This window comes from Phyllostomus hastatus, unplaced genomic scaffold, assembly GCF_019186645.2.
Source record: "Phyllostomus hastatus isolate PE091 unplaced genomic scaffold, TTU_PhHast_1.1 phas_scaffold_78, whole genome shotgun sequence".
NCBI classification, from domain to species: Eukaryota; Metazoa; Chordata; class Mammalia; order Chiroptera; family Phyllostomidae; genus Phyllostomus; species Phyllostomus hastatus.
The window spans coordinates 44,018,851-44,040,973 of record NW_025334041.1 but is presented as its reverse complement, the minus strand read 5'-3'; the positions used below and the strand labels follow the sequence as shown (position 1 = coordinate 44,040,973).

The following is a 22,123-nucleotide window of genomic DNA, read 5'->3' as shown; positions in this document are numbered from 1 at the left end:
TCATCATTTAGGCTCCTACTGTTTGTTTCTATGTATTAGGTAGTGCTGCTATGTCTCTTGTACTTAATACAGTGGCTTTATGTAGGGCCCATTGGTACAGCCCTCTCAGTCACTTGAGCTGGGTGCTTCAGATGCATCCTTGTGTGAGCTGTGTGCACTATCCTATTGTAGTTGAGCCTTGATTGTTGTTGGCACGTTGCTGAGGGATTCACACACAGGCCCATCAGCTGTAAGGACCTACTAGAGCAGAAGAGCTGCTGTATAGGGCTTGACCCCATGGAGCAGGACTTGCTTCAGTGACACTTTGGTGCTACAAGTCCACCCCTTGAGTTTTTCACTCGTGTGGGTAATAGGCTTGTAATCCAGCATGGTCTGAAGCTGTCTACCAGGTGCACTGGTTCTGGGGCCTCCTTGAAGGCACAAGGTCAGTCACTTCCCATGCCCTGTCAGGGCCCCTTGGCATGAGCTAATCTGCAGATGGCTGCTACTTGTGCTAGGCTTGGAGGGCCCTGGGAGAGGCCAAGCTTCGAACCGAGGCTGGCTGCCAAGGGGCTGGAATGGGGCCGTGCTCAGGGCCACTTAGCAAGAGGTATGGGGTATACTGAGGCCAGATGCTGCTTGTTTGAGAGATTTTAGGCAAGTCCAAAGCATGTGCCAAGATAAGCCATTTGTATGGAAAAGCCACTGGAAATAGCTTAGGTGGACTGACAATTTGGGTGGGGCAAGGCCTCAGGGAATCACCAGGGCAGGGAGAACAGTCTTAGCCAGGTTGATGGAGATTCAGATATGGCACCTGTCTTCCAGTTCTGTTGGGGGAGGGCTCAGCAAAGGAACAGCATCTCTGCCAGTACTTCTGTCTGGGAGAAAGCTGCCCCTCTAGCCCTTGCCCTGAAGTCAGACAATTTATTTCGTCCTCATGTTTTTCTGGTTCCTTTAGAGTTCTGGCAACACTGGAGCTCAGAGTGAGTGAGTCCGAGAAAGTCCATATTTAGGCCGTTTAACAGGAACACTTGGGACTCCAGGAGCCTCTGTTTCACTCAACCACAATCCCCTCTGGTTTTTACAGCCAGAAGTTATGGGGACTTCTCTTCCTGGAACTAGGACCCTGGGCCGAGGGTTCTGATGTTGGGTCAGAACCCCTTGCTCCTCTGGGGGGTCCTCTAGGGGGAACACCTCCCCGGAGATGTTCCTTCCTATTTTTAACTGCCATGTATGGGTGTGGGGCCAGCCTATTCTACTTCTCCACCCCTCCTGCCAGTCTCCATATAGCTTCTTTGTATCTTTAGTCATAGGACTTCTCTTCAGCTAGATTTCAGTCTTCTGAATGATGGTTGTTCTGTAATTTAACTATAATTTTGATGTGGTTGTGAGAGGTTTCAAGTACTGCATTTACCTATACCACCATCCTGACAGGAGCCTCGCCTCTATAGATGTCTTTGATATAATGACCTCAGACCTTCAACTTACCTTTAATTGAGCCATTCAACTGTACTTGAACTGGAAGGAATATTCTAAGACCCTTTTTTCTGTGTTGTGAAACTAACATGTTCCTATTATAGCATCTTAAAAACTTTTGTCACTTAAAAAATAATGGCTTTTAATAATTTGAATTGTTATCATTCACTGTGTTTTCTAAAAGTATATATTATAAATATTTAAAAAATGGTATGTGTAATGGCAGGAGGTACATCTGGGAAAAACTGTACTTTTTGTTCAGTTTTTCTATGAACCTAAAATTGCTCTAAAAAATAAAGTCTACAAGTATATTTATAAATACGGTGTATAAAAACTTTCAGTTTTACCATATTATAGTTTATTTCCTGAGAATGTAATATAATTTTATTCTGCAAAGTATTTTGCAATTATAGTAGATTTATAGTATATCATATTCTTTATGTATGCCAGAAAAATTGTGTAGTTTTAATCTATGTGGTTAGAAGTCAGGATCAAGGTTAACCTTCGGGGTGCTACAAAAATACTAGAAGGGAGGATAAGAGGTTTGAGGTGCTGTTCATTTTTGTGAAAATTGAACTTACATTCTTTTTCCTGTATATATATTAAAAGATGAATAGTACTGAAATAACACTTTAGAATAATAAGATTAATAGAGATAACTGGGAAATGAATTGCAGAGATATTTCAGATGACTGCTTTGGTTTTTATTTTATTTGTATTATTATTCCATGTATGTATCTATGTATTTTTTCTACTACCATTTATCCCTCCATACTCTCTTCCACCTCCACTCCCACCCCTTCAGTCAGTTTTTATTTTAAATGTTATGTAAATAGTTTGTTTTAAAGAGTGTGTGATTATTTAGAAAACCGTAACATGTATGTGTCTAAGCCTGAAGTATTTGGAGTAACATTTTAAGGGTGGATGACACCCTATAACAGGACTTTAAATATCAAAAAGTAAGAGTAGCCAAGTAATAAAAAATGCGAGAACAGCTTAATTTAGTCTGTAATTTATGTTATATATAAAAAATGAGGACCTTATATATTTTGCTTACCTCTGTACCCTAATCCTTTCCTTATACTCAGTGATGCATCATAAAGTCGGTGAATCCCTTGTCTTCTCATCTGCTTTCAGTATTATCACTTTTAAAAAAAGCACACTGTCAGTTTGATGGGTGAAAATATCTTATTTGAATCGGTATATTTTTATCAGTAATGAGTATAACTTTTAAGATGCTTATTACATGACAGGGATTTAATTTTTTTTTTTGAGAACTGTCTCTATGTAGTATAGACCTGAGTTATTGATTATGGTAGCCACTAGCATCATGTGGCTATTGCACACTTAATATGCAGCTATTGATACTTCTTAAATATATTTTATTGATTATGCTATTACAGTTGTTCCATTTCCCTCCCTTCATTCCCCTCCACCCTGTACACCCTCTCCTACCCACCCTCTTCTCTGCCTTTGGTTCATGTCCACGTGTCATAAGTTCTTTAGCTTCTATATTTCCTATACTGTTCTTGCCCTCCCCCTGTCTATTTTCTACCTACTATCTGTGCTACTTATTCTCTGTACCTTTTACCCCTCTCTCCTCCTCCCACTCCCCTGTTGCTAACCCTCCATGTGATCTCCATTTCTGTGGTTCTGTTCCTGTTCTAGTTGTTTGCTTAGTTTGTTTTTGTTTTTGTTTTAGGTGTGGTTGTTAATGATTGTGAGTTTGCTGTTGTTTTACTATACATGTTTTTTATCTTCATTTTCTTAGATAAGTCCCTTTAACATTTCATAAAATAAGGGCCTGGTGATGATGAACTCCTTTAACTTGACCTTATCTGAGAAGCGCTTTATCTGCCCTTCCATTCTAAATGAAAGCTTTGCTGGATAGAGCAATCTTGGATGTAAGTCCTTGCCTTTCATGAATTGGAACACTTCTTTCCAGCTTCTTCTTGCCCGCGAGGTCTCTTTTGAGAAATCAGCTGACAGTCTGATGGAAACTCCTCTGTAGGTAACTGTCTCCTTATCCTTTGCTGCTTCTAGGATTCTCTCTTTATCTTTTATCTTGGCTAATGTAATTATGATGTGCTTTGGTGTGTTCTTCCTTGGGTCCAACTTCTTTGGGACTCTATGAGCTTCCTGGGCTTCCTGGAAGTCTGTTTCCTTTGCCAGATGGGGAAGTTCTCCTTTATTATTTGTTCAAATGAGTTTTCCACTTGTTGTTCTTCCTCTTCCCCTTCTGGCACCCCTATAATTCGGATGTTCGAACATTTAAAGATGTCCTGGAGGTTCCTAGGCCTCTCCTCATTTTTTTTGAATTCTTGTGTCTTTATTCTTTTCTGTTTGGTTGTTTCCTTCTTCCTTCTGGTCCACTCCATTGATTTGAGTCCCAGTTTCCTTCCCATCACTATTGGTTCCCTGTACATTTTCCTTCATTTCACTTAGCGTAGCTTTCATTTTTTCATCTAATTTACGACTAAATTCAACCAGTTCTTTGAGCATCCTGATCACCAGTACGTTGAACTGTGCATCTGATAGGTTGGCTATCTCTTGATCGCTTAGTTGTATTTGCTTTGGAGCTTTGATCTGTTCTTTCATTTGGGCCTTTTTGTCTTGTTGGGCCTGTTATGTAGTGAGGGGCGGAGCCTTAGGTATTCACCAGGGCAGGGCAACCCAGTTGCTTGGTTGTGATGCTGTATGTGGGGGTAGGGTCTGAGAGGGAACAGTGTTGCTTGCTCTCCTCTCTGTCAGATTTCAGTCCCTTCCGCCACTTCCACCAAGCAAACTGGGCCGTTCTGGTATTAATTCCCCTGTGGGTGTGGGCTTGTGCATGTTCTAGGACCCTGTGGGTCTTTCCAAGGAACTCTCCTGTGAGGCTTGGAGTCTCTCCCTGCACCTCAACTCCCACAGGTATTTTCAATTGGTGTTTTGAGGCTCTCTTTCCTGGCTCTGGGACCCTGGGTTGTGCAGTCTGTCTCACTCACACTGGGTTGTGCAGTCTGTCTCACTCCCCAGTTTCACCTGGTTTATCTGCGCATGAACGTGGGACCACCTGGTCAGCCAGCTGCCTTGCGTTCAGTGCCTCGCTTCACAGCCACCACGTCACTGGGTCTGCCCATTGCCACCCTGTGCCTAGGGTCTGCCAGCTGCTGCCTACATGCCCAGGGTCCACCTGCAGTGGTCTTCTGTGCCTGGGATGCCTTGCATGCCCAGTGCCACCGCTGTTTGTGCTGTGACCCTTCTCTGCCCGGCCGCCTGACTCCACCCTTCCTACTTCACCCTTCCTACCGGTCTGGATGAATGTGTTTATTTTAACTCTTTGGTTGTCCGCCTTCCATACAGTTCAGTTTTCTGTCCGTACTGGTTGTTATTTTGTTTCTGTATTGTTGTCCTTATTTTGGTTGTGTGAGGAGTCACAGCGTGTCTACCTACATACGCCTCCACCTTGGCCAAAAGTAGTCACTGTTGATACTTTTAACTGAGTTGTGGTGTATGCAGTGCATTTTGAAATCTTATTATGAGAAAAGAATATATAATATTACAACATTTTTTTAGTATTGGTTTCATTTTGAAATGTTTCAGATATATTGGTTAAATATATTATTAAAATTAATTTCACCATTTCTTTTAGTATATTTTTAAATTTACATATGTGGTGAACATTATACTTCTATTGGATAGTGCCGTCTAAACAGTAATCTACATAGGTAATCAGGGCATGAATGAGGATAGAAAGGAAAGTAAGGAAGAGTTTAAGAAATTATGTAATATTTATAGAACTATATAATTTCTATTACATTGAAGGATATTTTATGTTTTCTGTATGCTTCTATCATGGCTTAATAATCAGTAGTGTCCTTTTTGGGGGCAAGAACTATATCACTATTTTAAAATTCTCTTCTACCTCTTGATTTTTGCTGGGTACATAAGCACTTGAACAAACAAGAATTAGTAGGACATCAATTAATTTTATAAACTCAAAAGTTTGATTTTTAGATGGTAGACAATAATTCCTTAAGTTTTTATACCCTTTATTTTAATATAATATCACCAAATAGCCAGAGTAATGATACTCTTTTTATTTAAAAGGTGCAAGGTTAATGGAACTAACATCTGGCAGTGTGTAATAGGCTCTGGGAAGTCATTTTATAGCTATCTCCATTTAGTCTTCATGGTAACCTATGAGAAAGGTATCAGTTACCATTTTACAGATGAGGAAACTGAGACTGAGTAATTTTTCCCCTGTTACGTTACCAGTTTAAATATGCCCAAATCAAAGCTAGTACTTTTCCCACTGTAATTTACTGTGTCAATTCAAGTTAACCATTATTTTAAGTGATTTGAAGTTAGTCTAACATGGTTGACATGAAATAAGTGACAAGTAATTCCTTAAGTATGAATGTACATTCCACAGAATGAAATGTATAATGATTCATTTTGGTCATTTATGACATATGTATTATGTATTCCATATTCAATATATGAAGGAAGGTTTAGAAATTATACTATAATTCATTGGAAAAAAATAAAATTGTAAAATAGTTTAAAATATTTCCTTTTTTGTCTTTTAGATAAAATCAAAGACAAAATTAAAGAGAGAGATAAAGAAAAAGAGAGAGAAAAAAAGAAGCATAAAGCGATGAATGAGATCAAAAAAGAAAATGGAGAAGTAAAGATTTTGCTGAAAAGTAAGTTTATATTCAGTGATTTTAGTTGTACTGTATTGTTCAGTATACTTACTGGCTTAGTTATTAAAATAAATGTTATTTGGTGCCGAATTTTCTGAGAATAAACAATGGTTAGAATATGAAAATTAAGTATAGTGGGGGAGTTTGAATCTGTAGAGTAACATGTCTTTAGTATATTTATTTAGTGAGTTATTAAACAGTAGTAAAGGGTTAAGCACCACTGAACTGTTAGGTTTTTTAAATTATTTAAAAATGGGTTATCTAATTTTGAGTTTATATTACTAGTCTTCATTCATATTTAGAATATCTAAAATAAAAGACTAAAGCTATTTTGTAGGTTGATAGGGGTGGTGAAGGGAGTGATCTTATAAATATTTGATGGTTATTATAGCCTGGGATTTGGAGGGGACATTATACTCTGAGCTAAATTAGAATGTGTACTGTTTTACTATATGTTTCTTACATGCTTAAGAATATTTTCTTTGTTTCTTTTTACTTTATTGTTATAATTGTTTTTAGTTGCTGTTTATACCTGGAGGTGGATGATTAATAATAGAAATGTTATCAATAAATTTGAACTATTTCAGAGAGAATTTGTGGTAGAATAGAGGTAAGGACAGTCTTAAATTCACTCAGCAAGGTAAGAAGAAGAATCAGTGGCATTTGGTTGCTAGGCAGCTAACAAATTCATTGGTTGCCTATCAAGTTGACAATTTACAGAGCAAAACATTTTGACTTTGATTAATTTCATATTGAAATTATGGGTTCATAAGCCTTTATATTTACATAAAGGAGAAAAGACCATAGCACTACATGTACAGCAAAATAACTGGTTAATTTATGTTATTTTGGATAAACGGAGTATTGGATTCTATATTTTCATTTCATTCTTTGTCATGTTTCCAGATGTTCTTTGGTGCTACTTTATTTAAGCTGTTTTCTACTCATCAGAACTTTATTTTCTGTAAAATTATGTCAACATCGATGAAACATGTCAGAGGTTAAGTTGATGGCTACTTAGTTAATGCTTATGGTCCTTTTGTTCTATTTCTTTTGCTTGTACGTTTTATCTGTGTTTTCTAGTTAGATTGTAAGCCTTTGAGGCAGGAATCAAATCTAACTACACCAATGCTGTAACAGTGGCTAGTGATTAATGCTTGAAATGTTTACCCTAGTGGTTTAGTCATACAGTTATTTTTTACTGGTTCAGTCAGATAGTCATTTTCTTATCCATATAAATGTATAGTGATGTAAATTCCTGTCGGTTGGTTAAATGTTAGATTCCTAACATACCATTACTGTGAAATAGGTGAATCTAGAGGTTACATATGCAAACAGATTTAAAATAGCTTTAAAATTTGACCTTTTTTGGTAACATGTAATAGTAACCTTGACTTTAAAGCAGATGAAAAATTTAGGAGATATTTTGAACTGAGTTAAACTGAAACCTACTGATGATGAGGAAAAGAAAATGAAGTACACTTGGAAATTAATTGGTGATCTCTGGGATGACAGTGGGAAATACATTTACTGTAAAGTGGAAGTAAATAATAATGCAATTACTGCCTTACAGGTTGTCAAGATTAAATGAGATAAAGTATGGGGGAAGTGCCAACTACAGTGTCTGGCCCACAGATTTTAATAAGTAACAACCTATATATGTGCCCTGACCGGGAATCGAACCCACAACCTTTTGGTGTACAAGAAGATGCTCCGAGCAACCGAGCCACCCAGTCCGGGCTTTATGACTTTATAAATCTATGTAATCAATAGTGTTGAGAGATTTTTATTTTTGCTTTTATGATGATATTAATTTGGTCTTCACTGAATACCTATAAATTTTTTGAAGTGATAGTTTATTATTAACATTAAAGTTCCCCTTTTTAGAATTGCTATCAACTTGAGAGAATTTTTGTTTCCAGGCTTGGGATTAAATGGTATTCATATGGTGGAAAACTTTGAAAAGGACATAAGGGAAAAACCTGTAAACCTCAGGTAGTCTGTTGGTAAGAGAAATCTTTTCATTTGTAGATTCACTAAATGTTCATCAGTAGCAATGTTCTGGATGCCATGAGGGACACATTGATTGGGGCAGGGAATATCAATTCACTCTGGATTTATATGAAAGTTATTTGTTTCACTCATACTGTACAGTGTCCTGAAGGACATATGATACATAGGTATCCTGTGAGTGAAAAAAATAACTTTATATAACTATATGACATATATTCATGTATGTGGAATATAGAGTAACTTAAGAGTGAAGTGATTTCAGTCCCAACTAGGGAGATAAAAGAAAACAAAGTGAAGTTACTGACAAGACTTTGTATAGGATGAGTGAGAAAGTTCAGTAATAAGTATTGGGCAGGGCAAGTGTATTTTAAGAGAGGAAAGGCCTTTTCAGTAGTAGAAAGATAAGGTAAAAACTAAGTTATATCTTATAAGAAATTGCAAGTAGTGAAGATTGACCAGAGCATGAGTTTCTTGAGGGCATTGTCTTCCAGACTGGAGAGGTTATATTATTTATTTGGTAGGCATTGAGACCTTTGAAAGCAGTTGAATCAAGGAATGAGTATGATTAAAACAGTATATAAAACTTAAAGAGTAATATGGCTCTAGAATTCAGGATGAAAGACAGATAAAAAATTAAGGTAGTAATTAAGGAAGTCAAAAATAATCAAGGATGAGTTGGATAATTCTGTCCAACCTTGGAAAGATCAAAGAGAATATCATTGATAATTTGAAGATTCTGGGAAAGAAAATTTGAATAGACTGGAAGCAGACCCACAGTTTAAGGAATGAGAATGGTAAGGTAAAAAAGAGAAGGCACTGGACATAGACTGTTGTTTATAAGAAGTTTGATGGTAGAAAAAGAGGAAAGAACTATTAAACAAATGTTTTCAGAATGGTAGGAGGGAATTAGTTTTGGAAAGCAGGCAGAATATCTTACTTGCTTGAGACAGGAATAAAAGAGATATGTAAAGATGGAAAAATTTGGGTAAAGAAGTAGGTGGGACGATTAAATTCAGGAAGGTTATATATAAAAGGGAAATAACAGGTAAAAACAGTGAATGCCTCTTCAGCTTAACAGCTTTTCCATAATATCTTAGGAAACATAATTTCTTGTGAGAATTTTCACTTTTTTCTACTTTTCCTATTGTATAGAAATAAATTACCATATAAATATACTATGGTAATACTAAGTGTTTATATATAGATACACATTTAGATTTTATAGTTTTAAAGTCTTTGTGGATTAATTTTTTTATTTTTTGGAGTTCTAAATTTTTGAACTCAGACTATTCTTGCCTTTGGTTACAGAAACTCATTAATATATAAGCTTATAATACCCCATGTATTTTTTTACCTTTTAATTCATCTTTTTTTTTTTAATCTTTTTTTATTTTATTTATTTATTTTTAGAGAGGGAAGGGAGGGAGATAGACAGAGAGAGAGAGAAACATCAGTGTTCGGTTGCTGGGGGTTATGGCCTGCAACCCAGGAATGTACCCTGGCTGGGAATTGAACCTGGGACACTTTGGTTCCCAGCCCGCGCTCAATCCACTGAGCTATGCCAGCCAGGTAATTCATCATTTTATTAGTACATGGATATCATTTGTGCTTAAGACATGATAAATTATTCTAGTTTTGTTATTTCCTTTATGTATCTCGTGGGGTATTCCCTGGGAACTTCGTAAACTGTAGTGTACCAAAACAGCCCATTTTAGATGCAAGAGTAGTTTTCTAAGGAGAAAATACAGTAAAAAGCTAAGGATTTACTCTGTTTGTTGCTTTTATTACTAAGCAAGTATTTTTCTCCTTTTATGATTTTTAGATCTTGATACCATTTTTTATGCAATTTTTAAGAACTTAAAATAAATGTGCTATATATTATCTCATAAATATCATCATATATATCATTGGGAGACACCTGGAAAGCATTGTATTCACTTTTGTTCAACTTTTCACTTCTGATTTTCTACATTTAAAATTTGAAGATTATGCTTTCTAAAACATTCACTCATTTCATTATTTCAGTAAACACTGATTGAGCATCTGCTACATGTCAGAAAGGTATAATTTTGTCTTAAGCCTTGGTGTGTATTTGTGCATGTGTAGAGAGGAGCAGAAAGACCGACTAAATAGTGATTTTCAATATTGTGTAAAATGAGTCCTAAATATAAACTTAATTTTAAGTAAACTTTGCTTGTTTATTGTAAAACAGTTCCTAAAGCATGGTTTTTTAAATAACTAAAATACGGAGTTTCAAAAAAAATGTTTTCCCAACAGGTGGGAAGGAGAAACCAAAAACAAATGTAGAAGACTTACAAATTAAAAAGGTAAAGAAGAAAAAGAAAAAGAAACACAAAGAGAATGAAAAACGGAAGCGTCCAAAAATGTATAGCAAATCTATTCAAACCATCTGCTCAGGATTGCTATCTGACTTTGAAGATCAAGAACCTAAAGGCATCCTAAGTGATAACATAAAGGATTACAGTGGAAAGAATTTGGATACCAAGAACTATGATTCCAAAATTCCAGAGAACAGTGAGTTTCCATTTGTCTCACTAAAGGAGCCACGGGTTCAGAATAACCTCAAAAGGTTGGACACTTTGGAGTTCAGACAGCTCATTCATATTGAGCATCAGCCTAATGGAGGTGCGTCAGTTATCCATGCCTACAGTAATGAACTAACCCATCTGTCTCCTGTGGAGATGGAGAGGTTTGCAGAAGAGTTTGTGGGTCTAGTATTCAGTGAAAATGAAAACTCTGCAGCTTTCTATGTAATGGGTATTGTTCATGGGGCAGCTGCTTATTTACCTGACTTTTTAGACTACTTTTCATTTAATTTTCCCAATTCACCAGTGAAAATGGAGATTTTGGGAAAGAAGGATATAGAGACAACGACTATGTCCAATTTTCATGCTCAGGTAAGGAATTTTTTGTGTTTTTTTTTTAAATAAACTTTTAATTATATTTTTAGACTTTCTCATTTTGCTATGAGTTTGAAATAAAAAATTAAGAATATAATGGTGAGAAACCTCTTGGGATTATTAAGAATAAATTACATTCTTGATGTGGATTATCAGAATTTAAATTGGTTTCTATATATCTGTTTTTTCTTAAAGCTAATTAACAAAATAATTAAGATTCTGTTGTGCTCTTTTGCAAGGATTTGCCTTGGAAATGAAGTGAATGAATTCAGTCATGTATTTTTCAGTGTTTACAGCAGTTTTCTTACCTGAAAATTACCTGAAATTATCTTCTTGGTTTATGTGATAATGCCTTAAAAATGCTCAGCACTTAGATCTATCACATAGTAGATGGTGAATAAATTTTGGCTATTAAAAATATTGTGGAACAAAAGAATCATCAGTTAATTTTGTGATTGCGTGAGAAAATTCCCATATCAGTGCATATATCGAGCTAATTTTTATTGCCTATCCTTCTCTAAGGTGAATATACATTATTTTAGAAAGCAGAAACAGGATTAAGCCTGCTGGCTTTTGAAAGTGAATGTAGGACCATCTAAAAGACTGGTGAGGTTTTCTCCCACTCTCAGATCAGGCATTGCTTAGGCCATGAAATCTGCCAATTTTCACACTTATTTGTGCCAAAATGTCTGGTTTTCTAAGTAATAATTGCATCATTCTAGTTTGGAAAGAGGAAAAAAGTAGTTTCAGAGAGATCTTAGTAATCATGTATCCCACTTTTCTCAACTTATAGATAAGCAAACAAACATAGATAGAAGTAACTTATGGTTATAAGGTTGGCAGCAATGCCAGGAATAGATCAAAATCTCCTTCATCTTCATCCAGGACTCTTTTCCTTATTCTGAATGTGTGTGTGTGTGTATGTAGACACACACATGTGTGTGTTTTAAGTTATAATCTCCACTGTAGGTGATAGTCTGGATGTCTGGTCACTTACATGTATACCAAACCTCCCAACCCTACAGTATGTTTCATGTATATTCTTTTTTAAGTATATTTTATTGATTATGCTATTACAGTTGTTCCATTCTTTTTCCCCCCCTTTATCCCTGTCTACCTGGTTACCCCCATTCCCACCAGCATTCCCTCCCTATAGTTCACATCGATGGGTTGTACATATAAGTTCTCTGGTGTCTCCATTTCCTAAACTGTTCTTAACCTCCTCCTATTTCATACCTACCAATTATGCTTCTTACTCCCTGTACCTTTTCTCTCATTCTCCCCCTTCCCCTCTGATCTCCCTCCATGTGATCTCCATTTCTGAGATTCTCTTGCTGTTCTAGTTGTTTGCTTAGTTTGTTTTTGTTTTTGTCTTTTTAGGTTCAGTTGCTGATAGTTGTGAGTTTGTTGTTATTTTACTGTTCATATTTTTGATCTTCTTTTTCTTACATAATTCCCTTAATTTCATACAATAAGGGCTTGGTGGTGATGACATCCTTTAACTTGACCTTACCTGGGAAGCACTTTATCTCTCCCCCCATTCTGAATGATAGCTTTGCTGGATAGAGGCATCTTGGATGTAGGTCCTTGACTTTCATGACTTTGAATACTTCTCTCCAGCCCCTTCTTGCCTGCAAGGTTTCTTTTGAGAAGTCAGGCCAAAAAACTCCTTTGTAGGTAATTGTCTCCTTTTCTCTTGCAGCTTTTAAGATTCTCTCCTTATCTTTAATCTTTGGCAATTTAACTATGATGTGTCTTGGTGTGTTCTTCTTTGGGTCCAACTTATTTGCGCCTTTCTAAGCTTCCTGGACTTGTATGTCTATTTTTTTTTTTACCAGGTTGGGGAAGTTCTTCATTATTTTTTCAAATAAGTTTTCAGTTTCTTGCTCTTCTTCTTCTCCTTCTGTCAACCATATAATTCGGATGTTGGAGCATTTAAAGTTGTCCCAGAAGTTCCTAAGCCTCTCCTCTTCTTTGAATTGTTATTTTTTGTTCATTCTGTTTCGGTTGAATGTTTATTTCTTCCTTTTCTTCCAATTGTTGATCTGAGTCCCAGTTTCCTTCCCTTCACTGTTGGTTCCCTGTATATTTTGCTTTATTTCACTTTGCATAGTCTTTACTTTTTCCTCTATTTTGTGGTCATACCCAACCATTTCTGTGAGTATCCTGATTACCAGTGTTTTGAACTCTGCATCTGATAGGTGGGCTATTTCCCTGTCACTTAGTTCTTTTTCTGGAGTTTCGATCTTTCATTTGGCTATATTTCTTTGTCTCAGGGCACCTGTTATATAGTAAGGGGTGGAGCCTTAGGTATCCTCCAGGGCGGGGCAACCCACTTTGCTGGGTTGTGGTGCACTATGTTGGGGAGGGATGAGAAAGGGAACAATGCCACTTGCTCAGCTCTTGCCTGGCCTTCAAGAGATTGGTAGTTTCTCTCAAGAGATTGGTAGTTTCTCCTGCAGCCACAACCCCTACAGGTTTTTACAGCCAGAGGTTCTGAGGTTTTATTTGGCTGGCGCTAAAACCCTGGGTTGCCCAATCTGGTTTGCTCCCCAGTTGTTCCTCCCGGTTTATCTGCAAAGATGTGGGCCTGCCGGTGTGTCTACCAGTGGGGAAGGCAGTGGCCTTGCTTCCCCAGTGCACCAGCTGCCGCCTTGTGTCACATCCTCTCCACCTCAGCTGCCCCTATCTGCCCCTCCTACCAGTCTGGATGAATGTTTCTTTTTAACTCCTTGTTTGTTGGACTTTCATACAGTGTAATTTTCTGGAAGTTCTGGTTGTTTTTTGTTTTTAAGTTGATTGTTTCCTTCTTGGTTATGCAGGGAGGCAAAACATGTCTACATATCCCTCCATATTGGCTGGAACTCTTGTTTCATGCACATTCTATAATATACTAGTCTTGAAAATGTGGTAGTATTTAAAGTTTTAATGTATGTGTGTGGGAATTATTCACTAATACAATTTTTGAGAATCAGAATTTAAATTTTTCAGAGCCCTGTCATTTTATATAATTTCCAAATGACTAGTAACTTGTTTGAGATTATACCTGAATTTGGTGGTAAAACCCGACTGGCAATTGGTAATAGTGTGTACTATTTATTGAGTACTGACTGTGTGAAGAACTCCTCTAAGCACTTTATATGTAGTAACTCACTCAGTTTTCATTACAATCTAATTTTAGCAATAGGAAGCAGATGCAGTGAGAGAAGAAATAACTTGTCCAAAGTCCTTCAGTACTAGATCATTCATTTGCTTGTCATTTATTATATGTCTGCTAAGATTTGGCAGGTTTTATACTAGGCCTCTTGACTTCCAATCCCATTTGTTTCCAATATATCACAAACTTTCTCACTATCATACTATGCAAGTTTATTTCAGTCATCTTTTAAATGTTGTATTATTTTTTACCCTTACTTTTTAACCCTTATCCTTGCCCTTTTATTTCATTGCTTTTACAGAGAGGGAGAGAGAGGAACATTGATGTGAGAGAGAAACATTGATTGATTGCCTTCTCTTATGTACCCCAACTGGGGATTGAACCCATAATCTCAGTATATGCCCTTATTGGGAGTCAAACCCTCAACCTTTCAGTCTATGGGACAAAGCTCCAACCAACTGAACCCCACTGGCCAGGGCTGTCATAATTCTTACATTGGTTTTTCATATTTTCTTTTAAGGTTAGGAATTATTAATTTTTTTATTACATAAGAAATTTTTTAAAGATTTTATTTATTTATTTTTAGAGAGGGAAGAGAGGAAGATAGAGAGAGAGAGAGAAACATCAATGTGTGGTTGCTGGGGGTTATGGCCTGCAACCCAGGCATGTACCCTGGCTGGGAATCGAACCTGGGACACTTTGGTTCCCAGCCCACGCTCAATCCACTGAGCTGCACGAGCCAGGGCTAGATAAGAATTTTTATCTAAATATGTAGTAAATACAGCATGAAAACCATGCTTTTGTTATTAAGTGAAACGACATGGTGATACTCATTAATCATGCCAGTATTTAGCTAGGTTGTGTGTCTCAAACCCTTCAAAGAGCTGCCTACCCTGGTTGCCATCACCTGTTTAACGTGCTTGGCTAATACATACTGCACAGAGAAACTCTAGGCAGATGCATCTTCTCCGTTACCAGCTGTGACTCTGGCACATATCTATTTGATCTGTCAGCTGCAGGGACTCCCTTTATTACCTCTTTAGCTTTAGACTTAATGGTTGGAAGATGGCTGTACAAGGTCCATATGTTATCCCAAGACCCTCCAGATCTGGTCATTCCTATGTAGTGGGGAAGAATGTCTAGTGAAAAGCTGCCCTGAACTGCTCATTTGATATTTCCTCCACACTGGATTCTTAGTTTGGTTGTTTTTTTAAGAGCTTAAGTGTGGAAGTGTTTTCTCTAGACTGGGAGGTAGCCTTGAGTTTATCCCTATAAACTGTCTTCATGAAAATGAATGAGATCCAGAAGAGAGCAGCAGGACAAAAATGAACATACTTATTTTGGTTTAGTTGTATTTCAGTTTCTTGACTTTTTCACTAAAAGCTCTGTCTCTTAACCTAATTGTGTTATCCCTACAGGAAATGATTTTTAAAAACCATTTATACAGTTTTCTATTTGGGAAAATGCTTTGTGAATTGCAGGACTCTTATAGACATATATTTAGAGCTAAACCAGTTTATAACTTGAGGCTTTTCTTGTCCTGAATGTGACAGCCTTTCTTGCAAATTTAATTTGTAGAATTATTTTAAAGTCACTGTAGTAGGGAGTTGTGACAGGTTGGTGTGGGTAGTTGAATGAGCTCTGATGTGGGGTGGATGGAAAGGGGAAAGGGTCTACTCCTGGTTCTGCCATTTACCAGCTGTGACATTGAATAGCTACTTAAGGTCTTTATGTCTTAGTTTCCTCACCTACAAAATAATAATAATAATAATAATAATAGTAGTAGTAGTAGTAGTAGTACTCAGTTGACAGGTTAGTGGTTAGAAATGCTCTGTAGACTTAACAGGTTTTACAAAGAGTTATAGTGATTTATTTAAAGCTACAAAAACTTTAAATTTTGTTGAATAGGTGATGACTAGCTTCTGATGGAAGACTCTTAAGGGTGTGATTGATGGTAGGGAGTTCAGGAAGTACTGAAGATAAAAAATTACCATAAATACTTATACAGATAAGAGTTGATTAAATTCTTTCATTATGTACACACAGTGAAATATAATCCAGCCCTAAAAATAATAAAATACTGCTAATGCTACAGTATGGATGAACCTTGAAAACATTAAATGAAAAAGCCAGTCACAAAAGTTCATATGTTGTATGATTCCATTTATGTGAAATATCCACAATAGGTAAATTAGAAACTGAAAGCAGATTGGTGGCGGGGGTGAGGGGAAAAAGGGAAATAACTATATAATAGGTATGAGTTTTTCTTTATTTTTTTTAATTGAGATAATTCACATAACATTAGTTTTAGGTTGCAACGTACTGATTTGATATATGTATATATTGTGAACTGATTACCACAATTTATAATATATTTATATTTAATATTTATTACCACACATAGTTGCAGATTCTTTTTCTTGTGATGAGAAGTTTTAATCTCTGCTCTCTCAGCAACTTTCAAATATACAATACAGTATTGTCAACTGCAGTCAACATGTGGAACATAAATACATCCCGCACTTACTTATCTAATAACAAGAAGTTTGTACTCTTGACCACCATTACCCTTTTCATCCCTCTGACAACCACCGGTTGTTCTCTGTATCTGTGAGTTCAGGTGTTGTTTTTAAGATTGTACATATAAGTTAGATTATGTAATCATTTGTCTTTTCTCTGACTTACTTCACTTTGCATCATGCTGTCAAGATCCATCCATGTTGTCATGGCAGGATTTCTTTATGTTTTTTTTATGGCTGAATAATATTCTTCTGTGTGTGTGTGTGTGTGTGTGTGTGTGTGTGTTTTCGTGTTTTCTTTATCCATTCATCCATTAGTAGATACTTGGGTTGTTCCTATTTCTATGTCTTGGCTATTGTAAATACTGCTGTAGTGAACATGGTGGTTGCATATCTCTTTTCAAGATAGTGATTTCATTTTCTTTGGATAAATCCCAGAAGTGGAATTGCAGGATCATGTGGTAGTTCTATTTTTTATTTTAAACTTTTAAAAAATAAACATTTTAAAGCTTTTTAAAACTGATATTTTAAAATAACCTTTTTACTAATTATAATATGTTCACAGAATGCACACATTCTAAATGTATAGCTTGATTAATCTTTATAAAGTGAACATCTCCATGATTTTTAAAAGTAGAATATTATTAGTAGCCAAAATCCCTCGCCAACCCCTTCTTTATCACTGTTCTGCCCACCCCCACTACCTGTAATATGTAAACAAACACCCAGGTTACCACTTGCCTGAGTTGGAACACTAGAGATAAATTTTGTCTGTTTTGAACTTTTATGTAATAAATCAAATAATAGGTGCATTGTCATGTGTGGCTTCTTCAGCATTGTTTGTGAGATTCATTCATCTTGTGTATAGCAACAGTTTGTTTTCTCATTGCTGTACAGTATTCTACTGGATGAATATGCCATGGTTTAGTTATCCTTGTTTACTGTGGATGTATTTGAGTTCTTTCCAGTTTGGGGCTGTTATAGTTGTAACAGCTAATTATATTTTTGTACATGTGTTTTGGTGAGCATATGTATTTTTTTCTGTTGGGTATATATGTAAGATTGGAATTTGAGGATCAAAAGGTATGCAAATGTTCAGCTGTGCCAGCTACTGCAGTTTTCCAACATTATGTACTAATCTACATTCCTACCAGCAGTGTTCCACATCCTTGGTTATACCTGGCTGTGTCTCTTTCATTTAAGACACTCTGTTGACTATGTAATAGCCTGTCATTATACATTTAATTTGCATTTCCCTGAGGACTATGTCAGTCAAGTGCATTTTTATATAAAGATAGTTCAGTTGGATATCCTCTTTTGTAAAAGTACTGGTTTACTCTTTTGCCCATTTTCCAGTGGGCTTTTTTTTTTCTAATTGATTTGTTGGAGTTCTTCACATATTATGAATATGAATTGTGTCAGTTATATATATTGCAAATACTTCATTTTACTTGTTGGCTTATTTCTTTACTCTTAAGAGTTCTTTTGATGACTGGAAGTTCTTAAGTTTAATGTAATCTAATTTATAAGTCCCCCCCATGTATTATTAGTGCTTTTTGAATTGTATTTAAAAAATCTTTGCCTACTCCAAAGTAGTTAATATATTTTCCTAAGTTTTCTCCTGGTGTTATTGTTTTACCTTTCATGTTTAAATCTACAGTTATTCTGGAATTTTTGCATATGGTATAAGATCAAGGTTCATATTTTTCATAAGATATTCAGTGGCTACAATCATTTGTGAAAAAGATACTATTTCCCATTAAATTGCATTGCCTTCTTAGCCATAAATCAATTGATCATATATGTGTGGGTTTCTGGGCTCTCTTTAATTTTGTTATTCTGTTTGTCTTAATTGGTATAGATTTATGTGATACTCTTGCTATCTAGTAGAATAAGTTTATCATTTGCTGTTATTCAGGATTACCTTGATTGTATTTCCATATAAACTTTATGGTTAACATGTTAGATTCCACAGAAAAATCTGCTTGGATGTTGATTGGGGTACATTGAATCTATAGACAAATTTAGGTAGAACTGATGTCCTCACAATATTGAATCTTCCAGTCTGTGATCATGGTATTTCCCATAGTATTTTTTTCCTCTTAATATTTTTTGGTTTTCAGCCTACAAATCTTTTATATCTTTTGTTAGATTTATTCCTAGGTATTTGAGGACTTCATTTTATTAATCACTCTTTTTGAGAACTTGGAAGCTCTGAGCATGTATTAGAGTGTGACGTTAACACTCATCTTAAGAAATTGAAAATGTATTTTGTATCTCATTTCTCTTCCAGTGTCCCCCTCCCTCTTACCTATGGCATTACCGTACACATTTGTTAGTAATATCACATAGGGAAGCTACTGGGTTAGCCAAAAAGTCTGTTTAGTTTTTTTCTGAAAAATAAAAGACACATTTTTCATTTTCACGAATAACTTTATTGATTTGGATATTTTGAGTATGTTGGCTATATTTCACTATTGGCTTCTAATGGGTAGAGGCCAGGGGTGCTGCTAAACATCTTCCAATGCATAAGGCAGCCCTGCAGCCAAGAATTCTTTGGCCTAAATGTCAGTAGTACCAAGAAACTTTGCAAACCACTTTTGACTCATTTGCTCAGTTACATTACCTTTTCCATATACTGCAGAAATCTTTTTCTGCATTTCAGTTGCATTGCCTTTCTTTAAATAATACACTGAAAATGTTGTATATCTTCTTCCATCTTCAATATTAAAGTAGCTGCTCAAAAAGTCACCAGTTTTGCCCTGGCTGGTGTAGCTCAGTGGATTGAGCGCGGGCTGCCAACCAAAGTGTCGCAGGTTCGATTCCCAGCCAGGGTACATGCTTGGGTTGCAGGCCATAACCCCCAGCAACCGCACATTGATGTTTCTCTCTCTCTCTCTCTCTCTCTCTCTCCCTCCCTCCCTCCCTCCCTCCCTCCCTCCCCTCTCTAAAAGTGAATAAAAAAAACTCTTGTATATTTAAAAAAAATCACCAGTTTTGATCATTTTTTTTTAAATGCACACTGTTATGACAACTGTCACAATACAGTCTAACAAAACAGTTTCGAATAAAGTTAAAGACTACTAAGGACTATTAGAGCCATCTCATGGAAAAAAACCAAACCAACTTTTTGTCCAGTCCAATATATATTTTTGATGTGAAATAAGCCTACATACTGCCATGCGAATTTGTGTTCAAAAGAACTGGTTGTGGTGATAATATTAATTGATCTAATGTGTATTAGTATTCTAGGGGAAGGAAGGGAGCTATTCATATTGGAATGTAGTTTCACTTAATATCAATCATAACAAAGACAAGTTGTGGATAATAAAGTCAAATTCATGTTCCAGTGGTTGCTCAGGAATAAAACTTTATAGTTTGATCAGGATACCTTCTCATTAACTAAGTTCAATAGATAGAACCCACTGTAGTTTTGAGATAATGTTTTTTATGGAGCAGAGGAAAGTAGACCTATAGAGAAAAGTTTTAAATTGTCGACTTTTGTAATCCAGTAACTATCCTTAATTCTTTTTCTGCATTTTATATTCTGAAAAACACTTGATCCAATCAAAACCAATCCAAAAAGGAGTAGCCAAAAGATCTAGAAGCATGTGAGAAGAGATAAGAGAATATTATGAATCTGTCCATTATTCTTTTTATTTAATCTTAGTTTGGAAATACGTTTAGCAATATCATGAAAGAAATTCATGATAATGGTAATGAATATATGTAATTAATTAACACTTTTTAATGGATAAAATAATGTATATAATAATGTTAAAATATGTATTTTGTTTTTTCTTGTATTCTAATACTGTAATTTATGCAAATAGTGAAGTTTGGAATGTTAATAAAAACCCATTCATGTGAATTTTAAGACAGGTTCCCCTAATCTTATGTTCACGTTTAGATCAGACCCAAAGAATAAATACTACCAGCATGGCACTGTACTTATGTGATGGCGTAAGTTGACACTGTAGCCATTCACAGTAATGTATGTAAGTAACATTCCCCAGAATGTGTAACCTGATGGCACTGACTACCAGTGTCTTGTGGAACCTAAACCAAGTTTATGCTGGATTTACAACCTGAAGAGACTAGGGTTTTTTGTTTTTTTGTTTTTTGTTTTTCTTAAATAAAAAAATAGTAAGCCCTGGCTGGTGTAGCTCAGTGGATTGAGTGCGGACTGCGAACCAAAGTGTCGCAGGTTTGATTCCCAGTCAGGGTACATGCCTGGGTTGCAGGCCATGACCCCCAGCAACGGCACATTGATGTTTCTCTCTCTCTCTCTCTCTATCTCCCTCCCTTCCCCCGCTAAAAATAAATAAATAAAATCTTTAAAAAAAATAGTAAAATCGGAGTAACCAAAATAAATTGCCCTAAATTCTGTGGAGACAAAAAGATGACAAATTATCAGCAATTTCTATGATCTTTATAGCGATTGTGTTTATCTCTCTACTATTACTCTGTATGAAGTTTTAAAAAACAAAACTCATTTTGTACCTGGTGAGCCTTTATCCTTGAAAGGTGTTAGTTTGAGGGGTTTTGTGTATGTGTGTATATTTATATATACACATATACACACGATAGTGACCAAGGATCAAGACATCCTGTTCTTTGGTTTTCCATCTTTATCTATATCCTTGTAGGTTACCTGAAAATTGTGAAGACCTTGTGGAATTACATATTGTGTTAATAGGTCATGTTATTTCTCTAATGTTGTGGCTCTGAGGTGAGTGGTGTAATATCAATCAACTATGTAATAAAAATCTATTTGGAAATAGAAATGTACATATATGATTTTTGCTGAAGGTTTGTAACCTATCTGTATCAGTTCATTTGCTGCAGTAAACAAAAGCCCTCAAAGCTTAGTGGTTTAATGTTATTTCTCACATTCCTTTTGTCTTCACCAGCTCTGGTGGGGCTTAATGGCTTCATTCACTTATCTGGTGGTTGGCAGATCAGTTTGTCTTAGGAAACCTCACTTATGTGTCTACTGGTTGGTGCAGTGTCAAATGGGTTGATGATCAGATTTATCTCATCATCTAACAGGTTAGCATGGGCTCCTACACATGGTAGTATTTGCAGGTGCTCAAGCACCAGTGCTCAAGCGTCTGCTCGCATTGTGTTTGCTAATGTGTCATTGGTCAAAGGAAGTCACATGGCCAATCCTACAGTCACTTATCAGTGATTGGATTGGCACAGTCACATCGCTCAGAAACAAGCATACATACTTGGGAAGAATTTTTGGCCAAGAATTTTGGAATCTTTCACATCCATTCTAGTTTTTTCTGCCTTTATTTTGTTCAGATACTCATTTAGACATTTGTTGTTCTATTTCTTTGATGGTAGGGAAACAAAAAGGCAAGT

The 22,123-nt window shown here is 36.1% G+C and overlaps 1 protein-coding gene across 2 annotated transcripts in view; it reads left to right on the top strand.

Moving 5' to 3' along the window:
• Positions 1 to 22,123, top strand: part of RSBN1L (round spermatid basic protein 1 like) — a 78,769-nt gene that overhangs the window by 28,944 nt on the left and 27,702 nt on the right. Inside the window, exons 2-4 of one of the 2 annotated variants that reach the window (XM_045827844.1) lie at positions 6,027 to 6,143; positions 10,434 to 10,802; positions 11,010 to 11,074. In XM_045827844.1, coding sequence (XP_045683800.1) covers positions 6,027 to 6,143; positions 10,434 to 10,802; positions 11,010 to 11,074 — 551 coding nt within the window. Of the gene's footprint in view, positions 1 to 6,026; positions 6,144 to 10,433; positions 11,075 to 22,123 lie in introns of both variants that reach the window. The other variant, XM_045827843.1, reaches the window with a different exon arrangement.